Below are 16,519 nucleotides of genomic sequence, written 5' to 3'. Positions count from 1 at the left end.
TGATGCAGGGTTGGGGTTTTTTTGAGCCAAAACAAGATACTTGATTCCCTTTGGGTTATTTAGCCTCATCTTGTAACCTGTTTTCTTTTTCTTTCTGCCTGTGCCCAGTGCTCTGCCCGCTGGTCCCACTTTCCCACCGGGGCTGTCGGAGACGCGGCCGGAGGCTCGTGCACGGCACCAGCTCCCGAGCAGGGGAAGCAGCGGAGCAACGAAATCCAGGGCTGCTGCTCGCGGCCGGTGGCTTCGGGCCTGCGTTTTTGTGGGCCGCAGTCGATCACGGCCCCGCGATGCCAGACCTCGTGTTTGTCCGTGGGTTGATGGAAGTCGGGTGAACGCTGCATGGCAGGTTGCCAAAGCAAACCGGCAAACGCGGCACCCTACGTTCTTATATTAAACTTGGGGACTCAAACCGGTGAAAAATTCCTGCCTCTTCCCTCATATAAATCCCACCTGCCGTGCGGACCCCGATGCACGTGCAGGCGCCCGCGGGACGCCCGGGCTCTCGGCAGCTCCGGGCTCCTGTCCCGGGCTCTGCGCCCGCTCGCGGCCGCGGCTGGGGAACCGCAGCGGGCTGTCGAGGAGCAGGAGCCGAAACGGAGCAGCTGGCACCAAGCCTGCGGCAAGGATCTGCTTCTCGGCGTTTTCTGCCTCAGGATTACCGAGGAAATCTTCACACCTGTCTGAAAGGCTTCTCAGGCAGCGAGCTTGCGTTAGGATCTGGCAGCGGCTTCATCCTGTTCCCCGGTTTTCTCTGGAGCTGGAAGCTGAGCACAGCTAACGAGGCGCGGCGTACCCGATAATCCGGACCGAGGAATTAAGACCTGTCTCCACTCCTTTCCCTCTAAGCTCCGCGGTCCCCTCTCGCTGCCGTCGCAGGACATCCAGCCTGCTGCATTTCGTCTTTCTGCTGCTACACGCGCAGACGTCAGCGACGTCGAGCTGGGTTTGCCGAAGCCGCCGGGGCGCCGGCGTTCGCTGCAGCAGGGCCGCGTCCGGGAGGGACGGAGCCCCGGCAGCCGGCAGGGCCTCGCGACGCATCGCGGCACCGTTGGCTCTGGCCTTCGTTCTCGTTTCACCTTGCAGCTGAGACCCGGGCAACCTTGTTCAAGGGTCTCCAGGCAGGGAGCTGTGCCAGCCCCTCCCAGCGAGCCGGGGTCCGGCCACTCCGGCCGCTCCGGCCTCTCCCCATCCTGCCCTCCGCACCGGAGCGCCCGAGGCTTCGGGGGAAGGTCCAGCTGCCTCCAGCCCGGCATCGTGCCGTGGCTCTGCCGGGAGAACCGCAGCCCGGGCCCAGGGAGCCCCTCGCCCAGCTCCTCGGGCCACGGCCGCGGCGGGAGCGTTTCCCGGCGGGAAGCCGGCGGCTGAGCCGGGAAGGCGGCGGTGCCACGAGCGCGGCGGCAGCTCCCCAGGGCAGCCGACAGAGAGGTTTTTAAATACTCTTCATTAATAATAGATGATAACAACAGCCAGTGCTGGAGCAGATGGCGGTGAGGAGATAACTCAAGCTGCAGACTGGAGTTAGCAGCACCGTAGCAGATGAAACGGCAAACTGCAATTCAAATGCAAACGCCAGCGTGCAGAGCAGGTCACATCGCTCACCGGCACCGGGACAGAAACTTCGCACTTTCAAAGCACCATCTATCTACCTGGGTATCTGCAGAGCCAGATAAACAGCAATTCTCCTGCATGCGTGAGAACAGAAGCAATTATAATATCACTGCAACTTCTCCAGTTGAATAAAAATTCACTGTAAAATCCAGTTTCCATAACCTCTAAATGGAGCCCGCAGGAGCGGTGGGGAGGCCTGCGGGACACGGCGCCAAGCCATGGGGCAGCGCGTCACCTCCTCCGCGGCCTGGGGTCTCCTGCAGCACCCGCAGAGCCAGCAGAACCGCGCTTTCTGCCTAAGCCAACACAAAAGTGCCCTTCGGCGTGTGCCCACCGATGTCCAGGGGCTCGGACTTGTCTGCAGCGTGCACGCGCCGTCTCCCCCGTAGCCCAGCGACTCGCTCTTGCAAACTCGGTCCTCCAAGCTGCAAACTGGTGGGAAAAGGCGTCGGGCCCTGGTTTACACAATCGTCTTACACGAGCGCTGGAGAGTTGCCTTTGGCGAGGGCAAGTGGCAGAAGGCGTCTCAGCACGTGCGGAGCCTTCGCTGCCCGTTTTCCCTCCCGTCGGGCTCTTCCCCGAAGCACCTAATTAGCGCGGGGCCTCTGCCCCCTCCCTCGTCAGCAGCGGCGCCTCGTTAAGGAATTCACCGCTGCTGGGGAGAAGCTTCCCGGAGCTGGGAAGCGCCGGCCGTCCCGGCCGTTAGCGCGTTGCTGATGGCTGGTCCCGGGGCCGTCGTGGGGCTGCGTAACCGGCTCTGGTGTTCCCGGTCTCCGACTGCGGCGATAACAGAGAGGCCAGGACTGAGCAGTAGCGTTCTTATAATTAGTCTCTCGTCTTGGAGGACAGGAACAAAAACAGCTCTTCTCCGGAGAAATAAAGGGGAGCGGAGCTGCTGCGCTAATGAGCACTGCGCGCCGGCACCGCCGACTGCAATTACCGAGGGCGCTAAGTGCTGACTTTTCTTTTTAACGGCTTCTTGCGTAAATGCTGCAAGATGAGGCCTAGGGATTTCTCTAGATTTTACAGAAAACTATCCATTGCAGTGCTCATGCCACTCTGCAGGGGCACGGGGATGTCACCGCCGCCCGCCCTGCAACACTGCGTCACCGGCTGCAGCCGGGGCAAAAGCACCGGGAAGGAACCAGGCAAAGTGCAAAGCGTAAACTTAATAAACTAGGAAAAGAGTGAAAAATAAACTAAGGAGACCCGCTTGCTTGGGAACCTGCTCTTTCTGCTCAGGCATTACAGTCCCGAAATGTATCCGGTCCCTAACGGCACAGTGTGTCCTGGAATTCAAGGGAAGTCACAAATGCTAAAAAAAGTGTAATTCAAGGGTGGCCACAGTTGCCCCCACCACGCCGGGGCTCCCCTCTCGCCCCGACGCCGCTGCTCACCAGCCTTCGCGGGTGAGAACTGCTCCCACAGCTGACTGATAGCAGCGATAAATAACAGACCCCTTGCAAATGCAAAAACCCTTTGGCAGTTTGGCAAGAAATCCAAGCCGTGTGCTGCATGCAGATGGAGAAACCCCTTGTTATCGTGAAGAGTAACAGAAGGGATGTGAATCCGCCCTACCCACAATGCAACAGGCGCCAAATCCACTCGGAGATTACACGATAGGAGAACGTTTATCCCGATCATTTCAAAGCATAAATATTTGTGGAAAAAAAAATACTAAGTACACATTTGGATTAGCTTGAAGGCCTTTTTTTTGTCTGTTTTTTAACAGTATAAAATCACTAGAAACAGCAAAATTTCTTTTTCAACTAGTCAACAAATCAAAAAGCAGGAGGAGAGCAAAGATAAGGAGCCGGTATTGCATCAGTGTTTGTCCTTCTTTCTTCCTTTGATGGTTACGTGGTGCAGCCAGGGCAACGCTCCCTCCGCGGGGGGCCGGAGCGAAGCTCCTCCGCCGGCGGGTTCCTCGGTCTCGCGCTGGGAAAGCGGCACCGGGGCCAAGCCGCAGCCCCAGTCTGGGCCAACTCGGGTTTGCGGGAGGAAGGACTGGGAGATCAGGCCGGCATCGTGACTGACTTAGGGACCCCGTGGCCAGGGAAGCGCAAGGACGAAGCAGAACTGAGCGAGAAGGGAAAGCGCAGCCGCTCGCGGGCGGCAGCGTGGCCTCCTGCCTCGGCAGGGTCACGGCTAAGCTTGACCCTCAGCCCGGCAGAGAGACCAACTTCAGGTAAGGCTGAAATGCAAAGTGGAAGAAACAGTGTGTTTTTCTTGGTTGTGCTGCCCCTATTTTCATTTCCATCCTCCGAGCATCCTCCTCCTCACGGGGCGGTGGGGCGGCCGGGGGACCTGGGGAAAGGCCGGGGCTGACACTGCTGCCGCGGGCAGCACGGGAGCTGCTCTGCTCCGCTCCCGCGGTGCCGGACGCTGCTGCCCGCGCTCAGCCGAGCTCGTCCCGCGCGTCGTGCTGGGCTGGCATTTGTTTCACGCCTGCAGCAAGCTGGCAATTTGCTAATTACCATTTTGTCTGCCTCCTTCGAGGCACCAAACCCTGGCACGGGCATGGGCATGGGCATGGACATTGGCATGGGCGTGGACATGGACACGGACATGGGCATGGGCATGGACATGGGCATGGACATGGACATGGGCACGGACATGGGCATGGGCATGGACATGGGCATGGACACGGGCATGGACATGGGCATGGACATGGACACGGGCATGGACATGGGCATGGGCATTGGCATGGGCATGGGCAAGGGCACACAGGCGTGGGCACGGACATGGGCACGGACATGGACATTAGCATGGACATGAGCATGGGCATGGACAAGGACATGGGCATAGACATTGGCATGGATACGGACATGGGCACGGACATGGGCATGGACATGGGCACAGACATGGGCACAGGCATGGGCATTGGCATGGACATGAGCATGGGCATGGACAAGGACATGGGCATAGACATTGGCATGGATACGGACATGGGCACGGACATGGGCACGGGCATGGGCATTGGCATGGACATGGGCATGGACATGGGCATACGGGCATGGGCCCTGAGCTGAGCCCCGTGCGAGCCGACAGCCTTACCCCACGGCGTGCCAGACCGCCCTGGCTACAGGACACTGCCGCCAGGATGGACACCTGCGGCTGGGGAGAGGGACACGGTGAGCCCCAGTCTGCCCCCCCCCCACGCCCCACCCTGGCTGAGCCCCCCGGCCCCGGCACCAGCGGCCTTGGCTTCACCCGGAGACAGGATTTAGCGCCCGAGGAAAAGGCCGCTGGGGAAACTGGGACTGCTTCCAAGCACTCCTGCCCTCTATATATATTACTTTGCACTCTCATGGAGCTTAAAGATCTTCCAATCACCTCTGCAAATATTAATTAGTCCTCGCAGTGTCCCGAGAACTGTTCTTCACTCCCGCTAGGTAAATATTATTAAACCCTTTTACGAGAGGTGAAGTGGCTGCTCCGAGGCCGCCGGCGCGGCAGAGGCTCGTGCAGGCGCTGTCCCACGGCGCGGCCGCCGGTGCCGGGTACGGGGCAGCCTGGCCCTGCCCTCGCCGGAGCTGCCCCCGGCCGGGGCTGGCGGCAGAGCCCTGACACCTCCTGCACTGCTGTGTGCTCAGCACCCTGCGCCGTGCCGTGCTCAGCACCCTGCACAACAGTGCACTCAGCACCCTGCACTGCAGCACGCTCAGCACCCTGCGCCGTGCCGTGCTCAGCACCCTGCACCGTGCCGTGCTCAGCACCCTGCGCCGTGCCGTGCTCAGCACCCTGCACTGCGGCACGCTCAGCACCCTGCGCCGTGCCGTGCTCAGCACCCTGCGCCGTGCCATGCTCAGCACCCTGCACTGCAGCACGCTCAGCACCCTGCACCATGCCGTGCTCAGCACCCTGCGCCGTGCCGTGCTCAGCGCCCCGCACTGCGGCACGCTCAGCACCTTGCCCCACGGCGCGCTTGGCACCCTGCCCCACGGCGCGGCACGCTCGGGGCCGGGGCTGCCCGGAGACGCACCGGTGGCACGTGGCATCGGCCGAGGGCCGGAGCCGGTGGCCGCGGGCAGCCGCTCGCTGCGTGGGGCCAATGCCTGCCCCAGGGCCGCGGCCCCTCTGGTGCCAGCCCCCCCGCCGCCCCCGGCTCCCTCGCTGGGAAACCCGCCCGGGCGTCCCCAGCCAGCGCTGCACTTACTCCGCAGGAGCCAGTCGATGAAGGCGCTCGGGAAGGGCGAATTCTGCAAAAAACAGGCGCGTGAGCGAGGCGTTAGAGGCCGCGGCTGACGGGAGGGCAGGGAGTGGGGTGAGGACGGGGGCCAAACCCGGCGGGGCTGGCGCTGGCGACTGCCCCGGCTTGCACCGGCACGAGCCTCGCGGCGTGGTAAAGCCACGGAGGAGCAGCGGCCCTGGCGGACCCTCTCCCGGCAGGACATCCCCGGAGCCCCGGCTCGGGGCGGGAAGCTGCACGTCTCCGGGGTCTCCCCGCACACGGCCGGTACCTGTAAATCCAGCTCCATGAACTGCCCAGTCGTCACCGGGGCGCTGGAGAGGGCAGAATGGATTTTCTCGAGCAGTCCCAAGGGGCTGACGCCTGCGCGGAGGGAGAGGGCCGGCCGTCAGAGCGGGGCCGCCGGGGGAGCTCGGCTGGGGGAGGCCCGCGAGCGGCTCAGCGCGGCGGCGGGACGCGGCGGCTCTGGGAAGGGAGCATCCGGCAGCGCTTGGGAAAACCGAGGAGGGAAAACCGCTCGTGTTTCCCGCGGTGTCGGACGTGCCGGCACCAAAGGCTCCTCCGCAAACTACTGTTGTGAAAGCACCTGCTGCGTCCCGCGGCATGGGAGAGATCTGGGCAAACAGGGAAAACTTTCCATGGAACGGAACAGCAAACGCAGCCGCGAGCGGCTCGAGCCAGAGGCAGCTGGGGGGAAAGAGCCACCCGGCTCGTGCGGGTGCGGAGCGGGGCTACGGAGGGGGCTAGACGCCTAAAACTCGAGCATCACCATCAAAATCAATGCAGAAAAGAAAAGTTAGCAACTTACGGTTGAGAAACTGCAGCTGAATGTTGATGATGCTGAACCAAACGTTCACTAATGGGCAAAACTGCAACGGTAACGAGGGGAAGCACCTCGGTGAGCACGTTGCAGCTGCAGCCGCACGTTTCACTAACAGCGTTTGGGTTTCACAGACTTTAAATCAAGATGGAACAATCAGCTCCTAGGACATAGTTTCCTCCACGGAAAAAGAGCAATATAAATTGTTCAGCCTGCTTCTCGAAACGGCAGAGATTCTATTTAACAGGATAAAAGCTTTTCTAACAAGCACCTTTTTTTCTAAGTGATCCTGTCACTTCTGTTTACCGCACCGTCTCCGTACAAAAAAGCATTTCAGAAAGCAATTGGTTACAAATTATCCCGTAACATTGCATGATGGAATTTGAATTACTTTTAACAAATAAATCCTGACTGTAAGAAAGATCAAGGAAGTTTGCAGAATTCAATTATGGGATGTGGGTGTGTGCCTGTGCTCGCACATATGTGTGTGTGTGTATATATTTATATGTGTGTGTGTGTGTGTGTATATATATATACATATATATATATATATATACATATATATATATACACACACATATATATATATATGAAAATGCTAGCCCGTTATGGAAAGAGCAGTAACTTCAGTTAAACTGCAGCTTCTCACAGTGAAGGGATTTTGCCCAAACTCACCAGCTCAGGTAGGAAAGACCGAAGAGAAGCGTTCACCAAACCGCTCACTATATTGGTGAAGAGGCTAAAAGGAAAAAAGAAGAAGAAAGACAAAAACCAAACTAACATCAGTGAGGTTATCAAAACATAGGTCTCGGACCCAAGGTGAATCTGGAATACTCTGCTAGTGCGGTGAGCGCCGAAGGCCAGCACACAGCCTTTCCCGTTAGCTCTGGTGTTGCTGCAAGCTCACAGCTCCCCCAGGCTTTAGCAGGAATCATAGATGCTGAGGACTTCTAATGCCTGTTTATTAAAATCTGACTGTTAACATGTAAACCTGTGCTCGGATTTGAGACTGAAATTTTGCCCCACTGCAAACATGTGAAGAGCTGACCCACGGCTAGTTCTGCGCATTGTTTTAAATATTTCCATATGCTTATACCGATATCCAATTCCCCTTCAGGTTTCTCAAAAAAGTGACTTTTCCGTGAGAAAAGTCCGTGGTTTCCTCATGACTGGATAATGGAGCTGTGCGCGTTGCCGCTGAGATTTTCTTTGAATTAAGCTGCTCTTTGATGTGCTGCACAGTCTGGAGGCTGGAAATTAGAGCCCAGCTGGGCTGCTCCGTGGGCTGATTCCCCCAGGGAAGCAAGAGAGAGACAATCCCGCATCCAGCGAGAAATTCATCCCTACACTGACGGCCCAAGTCACGTCCCACGCGAGCCCTGGACGCTGGACCCAGCTCCTGCCTGCTACAGCCCCGTCCGTGCCAGTCGCCGGGGGATTTCTGGATGAGAAGCTGTAAAACATGCTAAATTAGCACAGCGGTGTTGGTCATTCCTCACACTCACCCGCTCCGCAGGTTGACCTTAAAGCCCCCAAACAGGCTGCCACAATCCTTCAGCACTAATCTGAGGTCACCAGGGGTGTCCTGTGTCAGGGCAACACGCGACGTGATGTTCATTTCTACCGAGGATCCACTCAGAAAGAGAAAGGCTCTGCAAAACAAGGACACAACGAGTGTGGCTTGGAAAGTTATGAAGAAAATCAAAGTAACACAGAAAAGCAGTATCTAGGGTTCAGCTACAAGTCGGGTTCAGCTGGGACGGTGTTTTGGTCTCAGGATTTTCTCCAGGCCCCTGTTCCCATTAGCAGATCACCATCACAGTCCCCGTGTGCTGAGAACAGGCACAGAGGCTTTTCCAGGGTGATTCTGACTTCAGAAGAAGGAAGCACAAGTCTACATGAAAGAGCCTCCTTGGCCCTTTGCTTCGACACCTTGTTCGCAGCGCGATCGCTGCCTCCACCGGCTTCTCGGGGTTGAAATCTGAGCCCTGGTGAGGTCAACAGCTTTGCTGTTATCTTAGGCAGAATAGGATTTCTAAGGAAGCACTGAAAGTGCGAAATCAGAGCAGCGCCAGAGACACGTGCAATGTGCAGCCTCCCCCAAGAGCCAGTGTTTATTTTCTGAAACTTCCTTTATCGTGCTATGCACAAGTCCGCTGGCTTTCCAAAGCACTGCTCTTCCTGCAGAAAGGACGGAGGCAGGAGCCCTCTGGGCTGCTCAGGTACGGTCACGCACACGCAGGCGACGGCCGTTCAGCAGAAGACACGGCTGCTTTCCCGCGAGGACGAGGGGACGGGCTGAGCGGTGACCTCGGGTTCACTGTCTGAACTGCAGCTGCTGCTGCCGACTTGGAGACCGAGCCTTTAAAGTGACGAAAGCTGGAAACGTCACCGAGGAAAAGGCAGGACGCGCAACGCAGAGCCTTTCCTCGTGAACACCCCACTCGGCGTCCGCTGCTGCTTCTCCAGCGCGCCGAAACGTGCCATCCTCCCCCAGCACGCTGGGGCCTTTCCATGACCTGGCCCCGTTCTCCCTGCCCACCGGACCCGCTCACCCGGGCAAGCTGAGCGTCAGCTTGGAGTACAGGTTCAGCACGAGCTCGCCCCCGGGGACGACCTTCCACGACGCCCGGATGTTCTCGAGGTTCAGAACCTTCAACCTGCAGGTTGAAACCAAAGCAAGCCGGACCTGAGCCGTGAGCTGGAGGGTCTGCAGCTGAGCCTTAAGCCAAGCTTGCCGCAAAGCAGGGTCAGCAGGAGCAGACCGCCTGCCCCATGTTTCCCAGGATTCCCCCCTGTGCCCCCACACAGGCACACCAGTGTGTTAATCATTCAACCTGTCACCAGGGTGGATATTCCCGGTTAGAAAACCACAGAATCACTGAAAAGCGCAGGTGGGAAAGGGCCAACCTCTGCTCCAAGAAGAGCCAACTTCAAAGCTAGATCAGGTTGCTCAGGGCTGTGTCCAGCTGAGTTCTGATCCAAGGATATCCCAAGGATAGAGATTTCCCCCACGTCTCTGGTGCCCATCCCAACATCACATCACTCATGGAAAGACTTCTTCCTGCGTCCAGCTGGAATTTCCCCTGTGGCAGCTCCTCATGTGAGCTGCAAGCCTGAAACTGGTATTTTTTATAACAGGAGGGATGTGGTCCTGCCCTGGAGCACCTTTTTAGGGCAGCTCCTTCTCTGGAAGTTACCAGTTACCCTTCGATAGCTCTGCTGGAAGCAAGATTAACCACTAGTCTCTTAGACAAGTGCTGATTAAGTATCTGTTATCGTTTACTAAACTTAGTTTTAAAATACCAGGCCAGACCTTCAGCTCATACAAGCTTTTCCTGTCTCAGGGAAGCTGATGGACAGGCTGAGGACCTGTAATGAGCACCTCAGCTGTGCTTCTGCCTTGACTTACCAGGCCAAGTTTTGTGTTGACATTTGAGGGACTCCAGCACCCAGAAGTCCTCCTTTGCCAAGAAGACCATCAAGACCCAGCAGATTTCCATGGCCTAGGAGACCTTTTCCAGGCAGACCTGCGCCAAGCAGACCGTTCTCTCCAAGAAGACCTTTATTGCCAAGTAGGCCATTGCCGAGGAGGCCACTACCGGGGAGGCCTTCCCCGCCAAGGACGCCTGTGCCAAGCAGTCCGCCGTTGCCCGGCTGTCCTCCTGCAACAGTCAGACTTTCATTACCAAACTGGCTTTAACAGGCAAGAAGCCCTCCTCTCCCAAGCACACCCATGCCAAGCTGAGTTCTTCACCTAGGAGGCCTGTGCCGAGGAGTCCGGCTCTGCTGGATTCATTTCCTGCGCCCGGGAGGCCTTGGCTGCCTTTCCCGCTTGGACTTTCTTTGCCAAGAAGGCCTGTTCCGAGCAGCCCACCTTCGCCGAGAAGGCCCGTGCCAAGCGCTCCACCTTTCGCGCCAAGCAGACCTTCATTGCCGAGAACCCCAGCGCCGAGCAGGCCTCCTGCACCAAGGAAGTCTCAGTTACTAATTAGACTTTCATGGTTGGGAAGAATTTCATTGACAAGAGAGTGTGATTTAGATAGGCTGGGGTGACCTCCTCAGCAAGGAGAGCCGTTGCTGGACGGTCTCTGGCAGGGAAGCTTTGCCCTTTTGGGCAGGAATATCTGTCCCAGGCTCCTCTTCACGTCCTGCACCAGACAGAGCTATGTCGCAGAAGGTCTGCGCCAGGCCCATCCTCCTTGTTCAAGATATCATCTCTGCCAGCCAGGATGTTACCCTGTGCACCTTTCCTGAGCAGTAAATCTTACGCACCAAGCAGGCTGAGGAGCTTCCCACGGGGCAACAGCTCAGACCTCGCACACCCTCGCTGCCGGCAAGGCCAGTGGTGGGCACGGCTTCGCCGCCGAGCTCCGTGTGGGGCACACGTTCGCTAAAACCCCATCTGGCATCAAAATATCAGTGTTCCACGCTCTGACCCTGCCAAACAGCCCTGTGCCCAGAAGATCTCGTTGGCCAAAAAGACCCGGATCCTGGGCACTCGGGTTGCAGCGTGCACCTTTCTTACCCCCACTCCCGTCATGCAGAGGATCAAAAAAAGCTGAAAGGAAGAAATGAAAATGCGTCATCGCAGCGCATGGACTCCATCCCCACCAGGTCTCACGCTGCCAGGGCTGCCTGCCGCTTCCTCACTGGTCTCACTGGTGTTTCATCCTCACAGAACAAACACTCTGGTGTATCTTTCCCTCTTGGTTAAATATCGCTATAAATGGAACAAATCTCTGAAGTTTCTCCTCCACAGGGGTGAGTCCATGTCAGGAGAGTCAGGGGCTCTCCTGTCCCGTGTGCTGTGCCGCTTGTGCAGCGCAAGGGGAATCCTGCACCCTCCGAAGCCGAGGGCTTTGCCATGGGCTTCTGCGGGACGTCATCCGGGCAGAGACACTTGGGACTCAGCAAAGAAAAAAAAAAACAAAACCAGAGGAGGAAGAGCGAGGGGGAGGGATGCCAAGCTGCTCTGCGTGAGTGTTTGCTTTAGAGTTGTTCTTGGAGAGCTCTCTTTTTCCTGGTGCAGGGGCAGGGGAGGCTGGTGAGGGCTCCTCGCTTGCTGCAGCCGCCGCGGCCCTGCAAAGCCCTGCCAGTGGCTCAGTTCCCCAGCAGAGCCCAGCCTGCACGGAGCGGGGCCCCGACGTCACTGGACCTCCGCGAAACACAGAAAACCTTTGAACTCACCCGCTCCAGGTCGCGCTGGACTTAACCCAAGAGTGTTTTCCAAGCTGAGGAGGCCCTGGGAGGCGGGCAGCAGACCCCAGAGAAGGGCAAGGCAGCAGCAGCTCAGCATCTCCCGTCCCGGCACCTGCCAAGAGCCGCGTCGGTGCGAGCACTGCCGGCAGCGCGGGGCACCAGCCTGGGGCACCAGCCTGCGGCGATCGCCACGCGATCCCGCTCCCCCGGCCGGGGACGTCCACCGCCTCGAGTGCCGCGGAGCAGCACGGCACGAAGCACGGCCACGTCTCACCGCAACGGGATCTGTGTGCTCGTGCCTGGCCGGGCTACCCCGCTGCAGGGGAGTCGGTGTCCGACATCACGGGGACACTTAAAGGAAGAGAATGACATTCGAGCAGAGCAAGAGGGAAGGAGACGAGATGGAAAGACCTTGGGCGGGGAGAGACGGGTCACTTCAGCCTGCTCAGAAATGGCCCTGAAATAGGACCACTTAAAGGGGCACAGCCAGCTAAAAAGTTGTGCGTGTGTGTGTGTGTGTGTGTGTGTGTGTGTGTGTGTGTGTGTGAAAATCGTGCCCTTCTCTACATTATGAGTAACACCTTACATTACTAAGGCTCAAAGTGCAGCCAAAATCAGGTTAACTTTTCCATGGCTGGGCTGTTTGTTTTTCTCATTTTGCTCCATTCAGCTTATGAAAACAGCCCATTTTTTGTGTACTTGATCTGCTTCTATTCAAAAGAAATCACCTTCAAGGACCTCATGTTCTTGCGCCATTTGGTCTAGCTAGGGTTGCAACCATCGCTGCGCAATGTTTGTTCATGCACATAAACGTGCTTGCAAAAAAATCAGGAAAGGCAGTCACTAAAGCATTTCTGTAGGGCTCAGTTTTAACAAAACATATGCCTGCAAAACCCACATCGTGGTCCAGATAAGGCTGCCATTGTGTCTGCAGTGAAAGGCAACGTACGATCTGCATATTGCAGAGTTTCAGCACTAAGAAATAACATTATTTAGGTCATACTGAACAACTTCTTTATCTGTTCCAGATACTTAAAAAAAAAATCCCTTTATGACAGTTCTTGGCACAATTAAATTAGACTTTAATTCACTAGACTGTCTTTTACATTCTCCCTTTGATCAGCATGTAATGATGCACAGCTCCTGTAGCTGTGATTATTGAACAGAAGAGAGAGATAGAGGCTTGAGCAGCTTCGATTGAAAATTGTGTCAAATAAAATCAGCAGGATTTGTTGGATGGTCTCTGCAAGACATGGATAGCATTGTAAAAGGATGCCAAAATGGTTTTCAGGTCTTTTAAAAGAGCTCTTGGAGAGAATACGTGATGAAGGAGACCAATATCTATGCAGTTACTTGGCTAGCTCTCTCTGGTTAGTACGCCTTCTTGGTCGCTTGCAAAAATACACGTGCAAGATGTCCAGCCCGTGTAAATGTGTACAGCTTGGCAGATACATGCTTATTTTGTACCAGCTGAGATAAGACCTGGCAAGTTCAAAATCGTTCTGAATGCAGGGCACCAAGAACCTTAAAAAAAAATCCTAGTCATTTCTGCTAGTTTAATCATTATAATAAACTGAACAACAAAAACGAATGTGGAATTTGACAAGCAAGAGCTCTACTCACTTTAAAAATTAATTTTCATAAATGATTAAATGCTGCTAGAGAAATCAAAGGAAAACATCATTAAAATTCTTGCTTTTTTAGCGCTGAGCCCCGCTTTGCCGTAGGTGGTCCGGCGGGAACGCGCGGCTGCGGCACCCTGCGCTCTTACCTGGCTGCCTCTGATGTGCGGTGCTCTGCCCGCGCCGCTGGCCGCTGCGGGGAGGGAGCCGCTCTTATATACGCGGCAGCGGGCAGGAATGAGGAAAGGAAAAGCAGGGATGCAAGCAGGCATGAACGCCCGTGGCAGGCTGCGAGGTGTGAGCGTGGCACCGGCCTGACCCTGCCAGCCGCGCGCAGCAGCCCAGACCCTGCTCCAGAGGCAGCAGCCCGGACCCTGCTCCAGAGGCAGCAGCCAGGACCGGCTGGGTTTCTGCAGAAGCCCGGGGGCATTTGCTAACCCCATCCCTGCGGCCGCGGGGCTGTGTCCCACCGGCTCCTGCGCCTGCCGGGGGCCGCTCCTGCCCCGGCCCCCAGGGACGAAGGCTTTCGCCTGTCCCGGCCCCGGCGTTGGGCTCTGGCTGCCTGCGTGCACGTGACCCCTGGGAGCCTGGACCCCCCCAGGACCCCCCCAGGGAGCCTGCACCCATGGGAGCCTGCATCCCTGGGACCCCCCGGAGCCCCAGCTCCGGCTGGGAGCCCTCCGCCCTGTGCAGAGCTGAGGCTCCGTGACCGCCTGCTAGTCCCTGGGGGAGCGCGGGGCTGGGCTCAAGGTATCGGGCTCCCGCAAGCTCGTTAGCAACGGGGCAGATTTCTTCTTATTTCTGGGAGTCCCCTGCGCCCAGCACCACCCGGGCGCGGGAGGCTCCCGGGGCCGCGGCAAGGATGCAGCCCTGCGCGGGAGCGGCACAGAGCCGAGGGAAGGGGGGGCGAATGCGGCAGCATCCCCCGCCGGCAGCCCGGGAACGCGGCCCCTCGCAAAGCACCGGGCGCCCCGGGGACGCGGCCTTCCCGCGAAGCCGCCGTGCCAGACCTGCGGCTCCAGGAATGAGGAACTTGGCTGTGCCCTGTGCTGGGCCGTGGCCCTGGGGCCCGCGCGCGGCGGCAGCCTGGGACGCCGAGCCCGTCCGGCAGCCGGGCAGGAGAGGAGTGGGACGAGCAGCGCCGGGATCCGCGGCCGCGGCCGCAGGCAGGACCTCCTGCGCTTTGGAGGGACACCGCCAATGCCACGGCTCCACCAGCTTGTCTGAGCCACCAAACCACCACACCGGTTGTGGCCGCTTCCCTGCACCTGACTGCGGGGCCAACGCCAAGCCCTTCGCTTGCATTTCCAGAAAATGTTGCTCTTTGGGATCACTGCCCGCAAACCCAGCGTCCTGCCTCGGAAAGAGGCTGAAGAACCACACGGTGCTGTGAAGCCCGCGGGCAGACCCGCTGCAGCCGCCCCTCCCGCGCGTCCGCACCGCCGCGTCCCCAGCCGTCGAGGACAGGGTGAGCAGGAGCCGAAAGCAGCCACCTCCGTCCCAGGCAGGCTGGCAAAAACCCCTAACGGAAGCGATCTGCAAAGGGGAGGGGTGTTTCGGGACAGCGGGGCCGTCCCACGAGGCACATCTGCACTTTTGACAAGTTCCAGCACAGCCTGAACCTGAGCTAGGGCACTGGTTTCCATTTCAGCTTTTCCTCTTGCTTCCAGTTCTTTCATTTCTACTCCCATTTCATATTGTTCTGATTTTACTCTTGTATTAAAATGTGTGTTTGTGTGTATGCACATTTTTTCCTTTACTTAAGTACTTAAGGTTTTATAGGTCGTGTGTCATGTTATCGGAGCACTTCCCTTCGATAAGAGCACTTCCATATTCTCAAAGTTAAACACTTCAGTCATTCATCCCATAAAACACCTCATGATGGACTTTTCAGGGCCAAAACAAGCTCTGAGACGTGGGAATTTCCTGTCGGAGAGGCACAACATTTCCAGCAAACTCTGCCGGCGAAGCGAGGGGAAGGCCAGGGCTCCCGGCGGGGCGGGATGCTGCAGCGGGCACGTGGCCACGCGCGACGGCGAGAGGCTTGGAAGGGAGGACGGAACTTTTCTTTTCTTTTTCCCAGCTCAGTCAAGCGGCTGTTTGGATGCTCTCGGGCAGAGGCTCCCGCAGCGCTCTGCACCAGGAGCTGAGCCCCGCAGCAGCGCTGGCCCCGCGAGCAGCACCAGCCCGAGGGCTCCCGGCTTCGCCCCCCGCGAGCGAAGCACCGGGGAGGGCGATGCCGCTGCCCCGGGGCTGTGCCAGAGCCCCGAAACAGCGTAAAGCTGATAAAAGAGTTATCACCCGCTAGAGAGCGGGCGGATTCCCAGCACACCGGCTGCGCCGCGAAGCCGGCGTTACCCAAAGGCAGGTACGAGACCGCGCGCCTCGAAGAAAGAGCTGGGCTGCTTAAAGGCAGGCGAGAGAGATAATGAATAAAAGGAAAAAAGGGAATAAATACAGAGGGGAATAGAGAAGAAGCATGAAAGGGATGATGGAAAAAGCCTGAGTCCCAGATTCGAGGCAGTTTTCCGGATTTAACTGGACCGGCCGGGGCAGGACGGAGGGGGAAGGCAGCAACGTTAGAGCAGTCCCAGGTACCTCCTCCCGCTGCAGGAGCGATCGGGAGCTTCAAGGCTTTAAATCAGCAAGAGCTTCAGCGGTGCAGCTGAGGCTCGGGAAGGAGCCGGTGCATAGACAAACCATGGCAGTTCGCATGGGGTTCAGCAGCGACAACGGACCGATTGCCCTCGTGTCCCTAACGCTGGGAGCTGCGTGCTCGCTTCCCAACGCGAGCTGTAATCCTGCCCCTTTCAGCCAGGCGTATTCCTCAAAATCCAGCCCTGAACACCGGCAAACGACCCTTCTTCCCTCATCTACGGGCAGATCTGCCCCAGCCCTACGGCGGATAACCCCGCGGCTCCGGCAGGCGCCAGGGCTGAGCGGGACCGCGGCTTCCCTCGGCCTCCCACCGCCCGCCCGGGGCTGGTACCCGCTCGGCTGGGCCGGCATCGAGCATCGCTGCGGCTGCGGGGAGCGCTGGGCTGGTACCGAGCATCGCTGCGGCTGCGGGGAGGG

At 58.0% G+C, this 16,519-nt stretch overlaps 1 protein-coding gene across 2 annotated transcripts; it reads right to left on the bottom strand.

The window, feature by feature from the left end:
• Positions 1-3,302: 3,302 nt before the first annotated feature.
• On the bottom strand, positions 3,303-10,253 carry LOC112987237 (BPI fold-containing family B member 4-like). 2 transcript variants are annotated; one of them, XM_064521729.1, is made up of 9 exons: positions 10,033-10,252; positions 9,176-9,280; positions 8,126-8,272; positions 7,296-7,359; positions 6,609-6,669; positions 6,072-6,163; positions 5,768-5,810; positions 4,666-4,725; positions 3,837-3,915 (listed from the first exon to the last, which is right to left on the bottom strand). In XM_064521729.1, the coding sequence occupies exons 1-8, from the start codon at positions 10,053-10,055 to the stop codon at positions 4,691-4,693; spliced, it is 570 nt and encodes a 189-aa protein (XP_064377799.1). In that variant the 5' UTR covers positions 10,056-10,252; the 3' UTR covers positions 3,837-3,915; positions 4,666-4,690. The 2 variants fall into 2 exon arrangements, with proteins under 2 accessions (XP_064377798.1, XP_064377799.1); XM_064521728.1 differs by lacking the exons at positions 3,837-3,915; positions 4,666-4,725 and adding an exon at positions 3,303-3,802 and having other exon boundaries at positions 10,033-10,253.
• Between the last annotated feature and the right edge of the window lie 6,266 nt (positions 10,254-16,519).

This window comes from Dromaius novaehollandiae, chromosome 16 (genome assembly GCF_036370855.1).
Source record: "Dromaius novaehollandiae isolate bDroNov1 chromosome 16, bDroNov1.hap1, whole genome shotgun sequence".
Lineage (NCBI taxonomy): Eukaryota > Metazoa > Chordata > Aves > Casuariiformes > Dromaiidae > Dromaius > Dromaius novaehollandiae.
Note: the sequence above shows the minus strand (reverse complement) of the source record. Positions and strands in the feature narration are given on the sequence as shown.

Excerpts from the sequence above, each read along its gene's own strand:
- LOC112987237 (XM_064521728.1), bottom strand. The coding sequence starts at position 10,055 with ATGTCAACACAAAACTTGGCCTG. Across the intron at positions 8,273-9,175 it reads CTGACGCTCAGCTTGCCCGG|AGCCTTTCTCTTTCTGAGTG; the intron begins GTGAGCGGGTCC and ends CTTGTTTTGCAG. Across the intron at positions 7,360-8,125 it reads AAGGTCAACCTGCGGAGCGG|CCTCTTCACCAATATAGTGA; the intron begins GTGAGTGTGAGG and ends TTTTCCTTTTAG.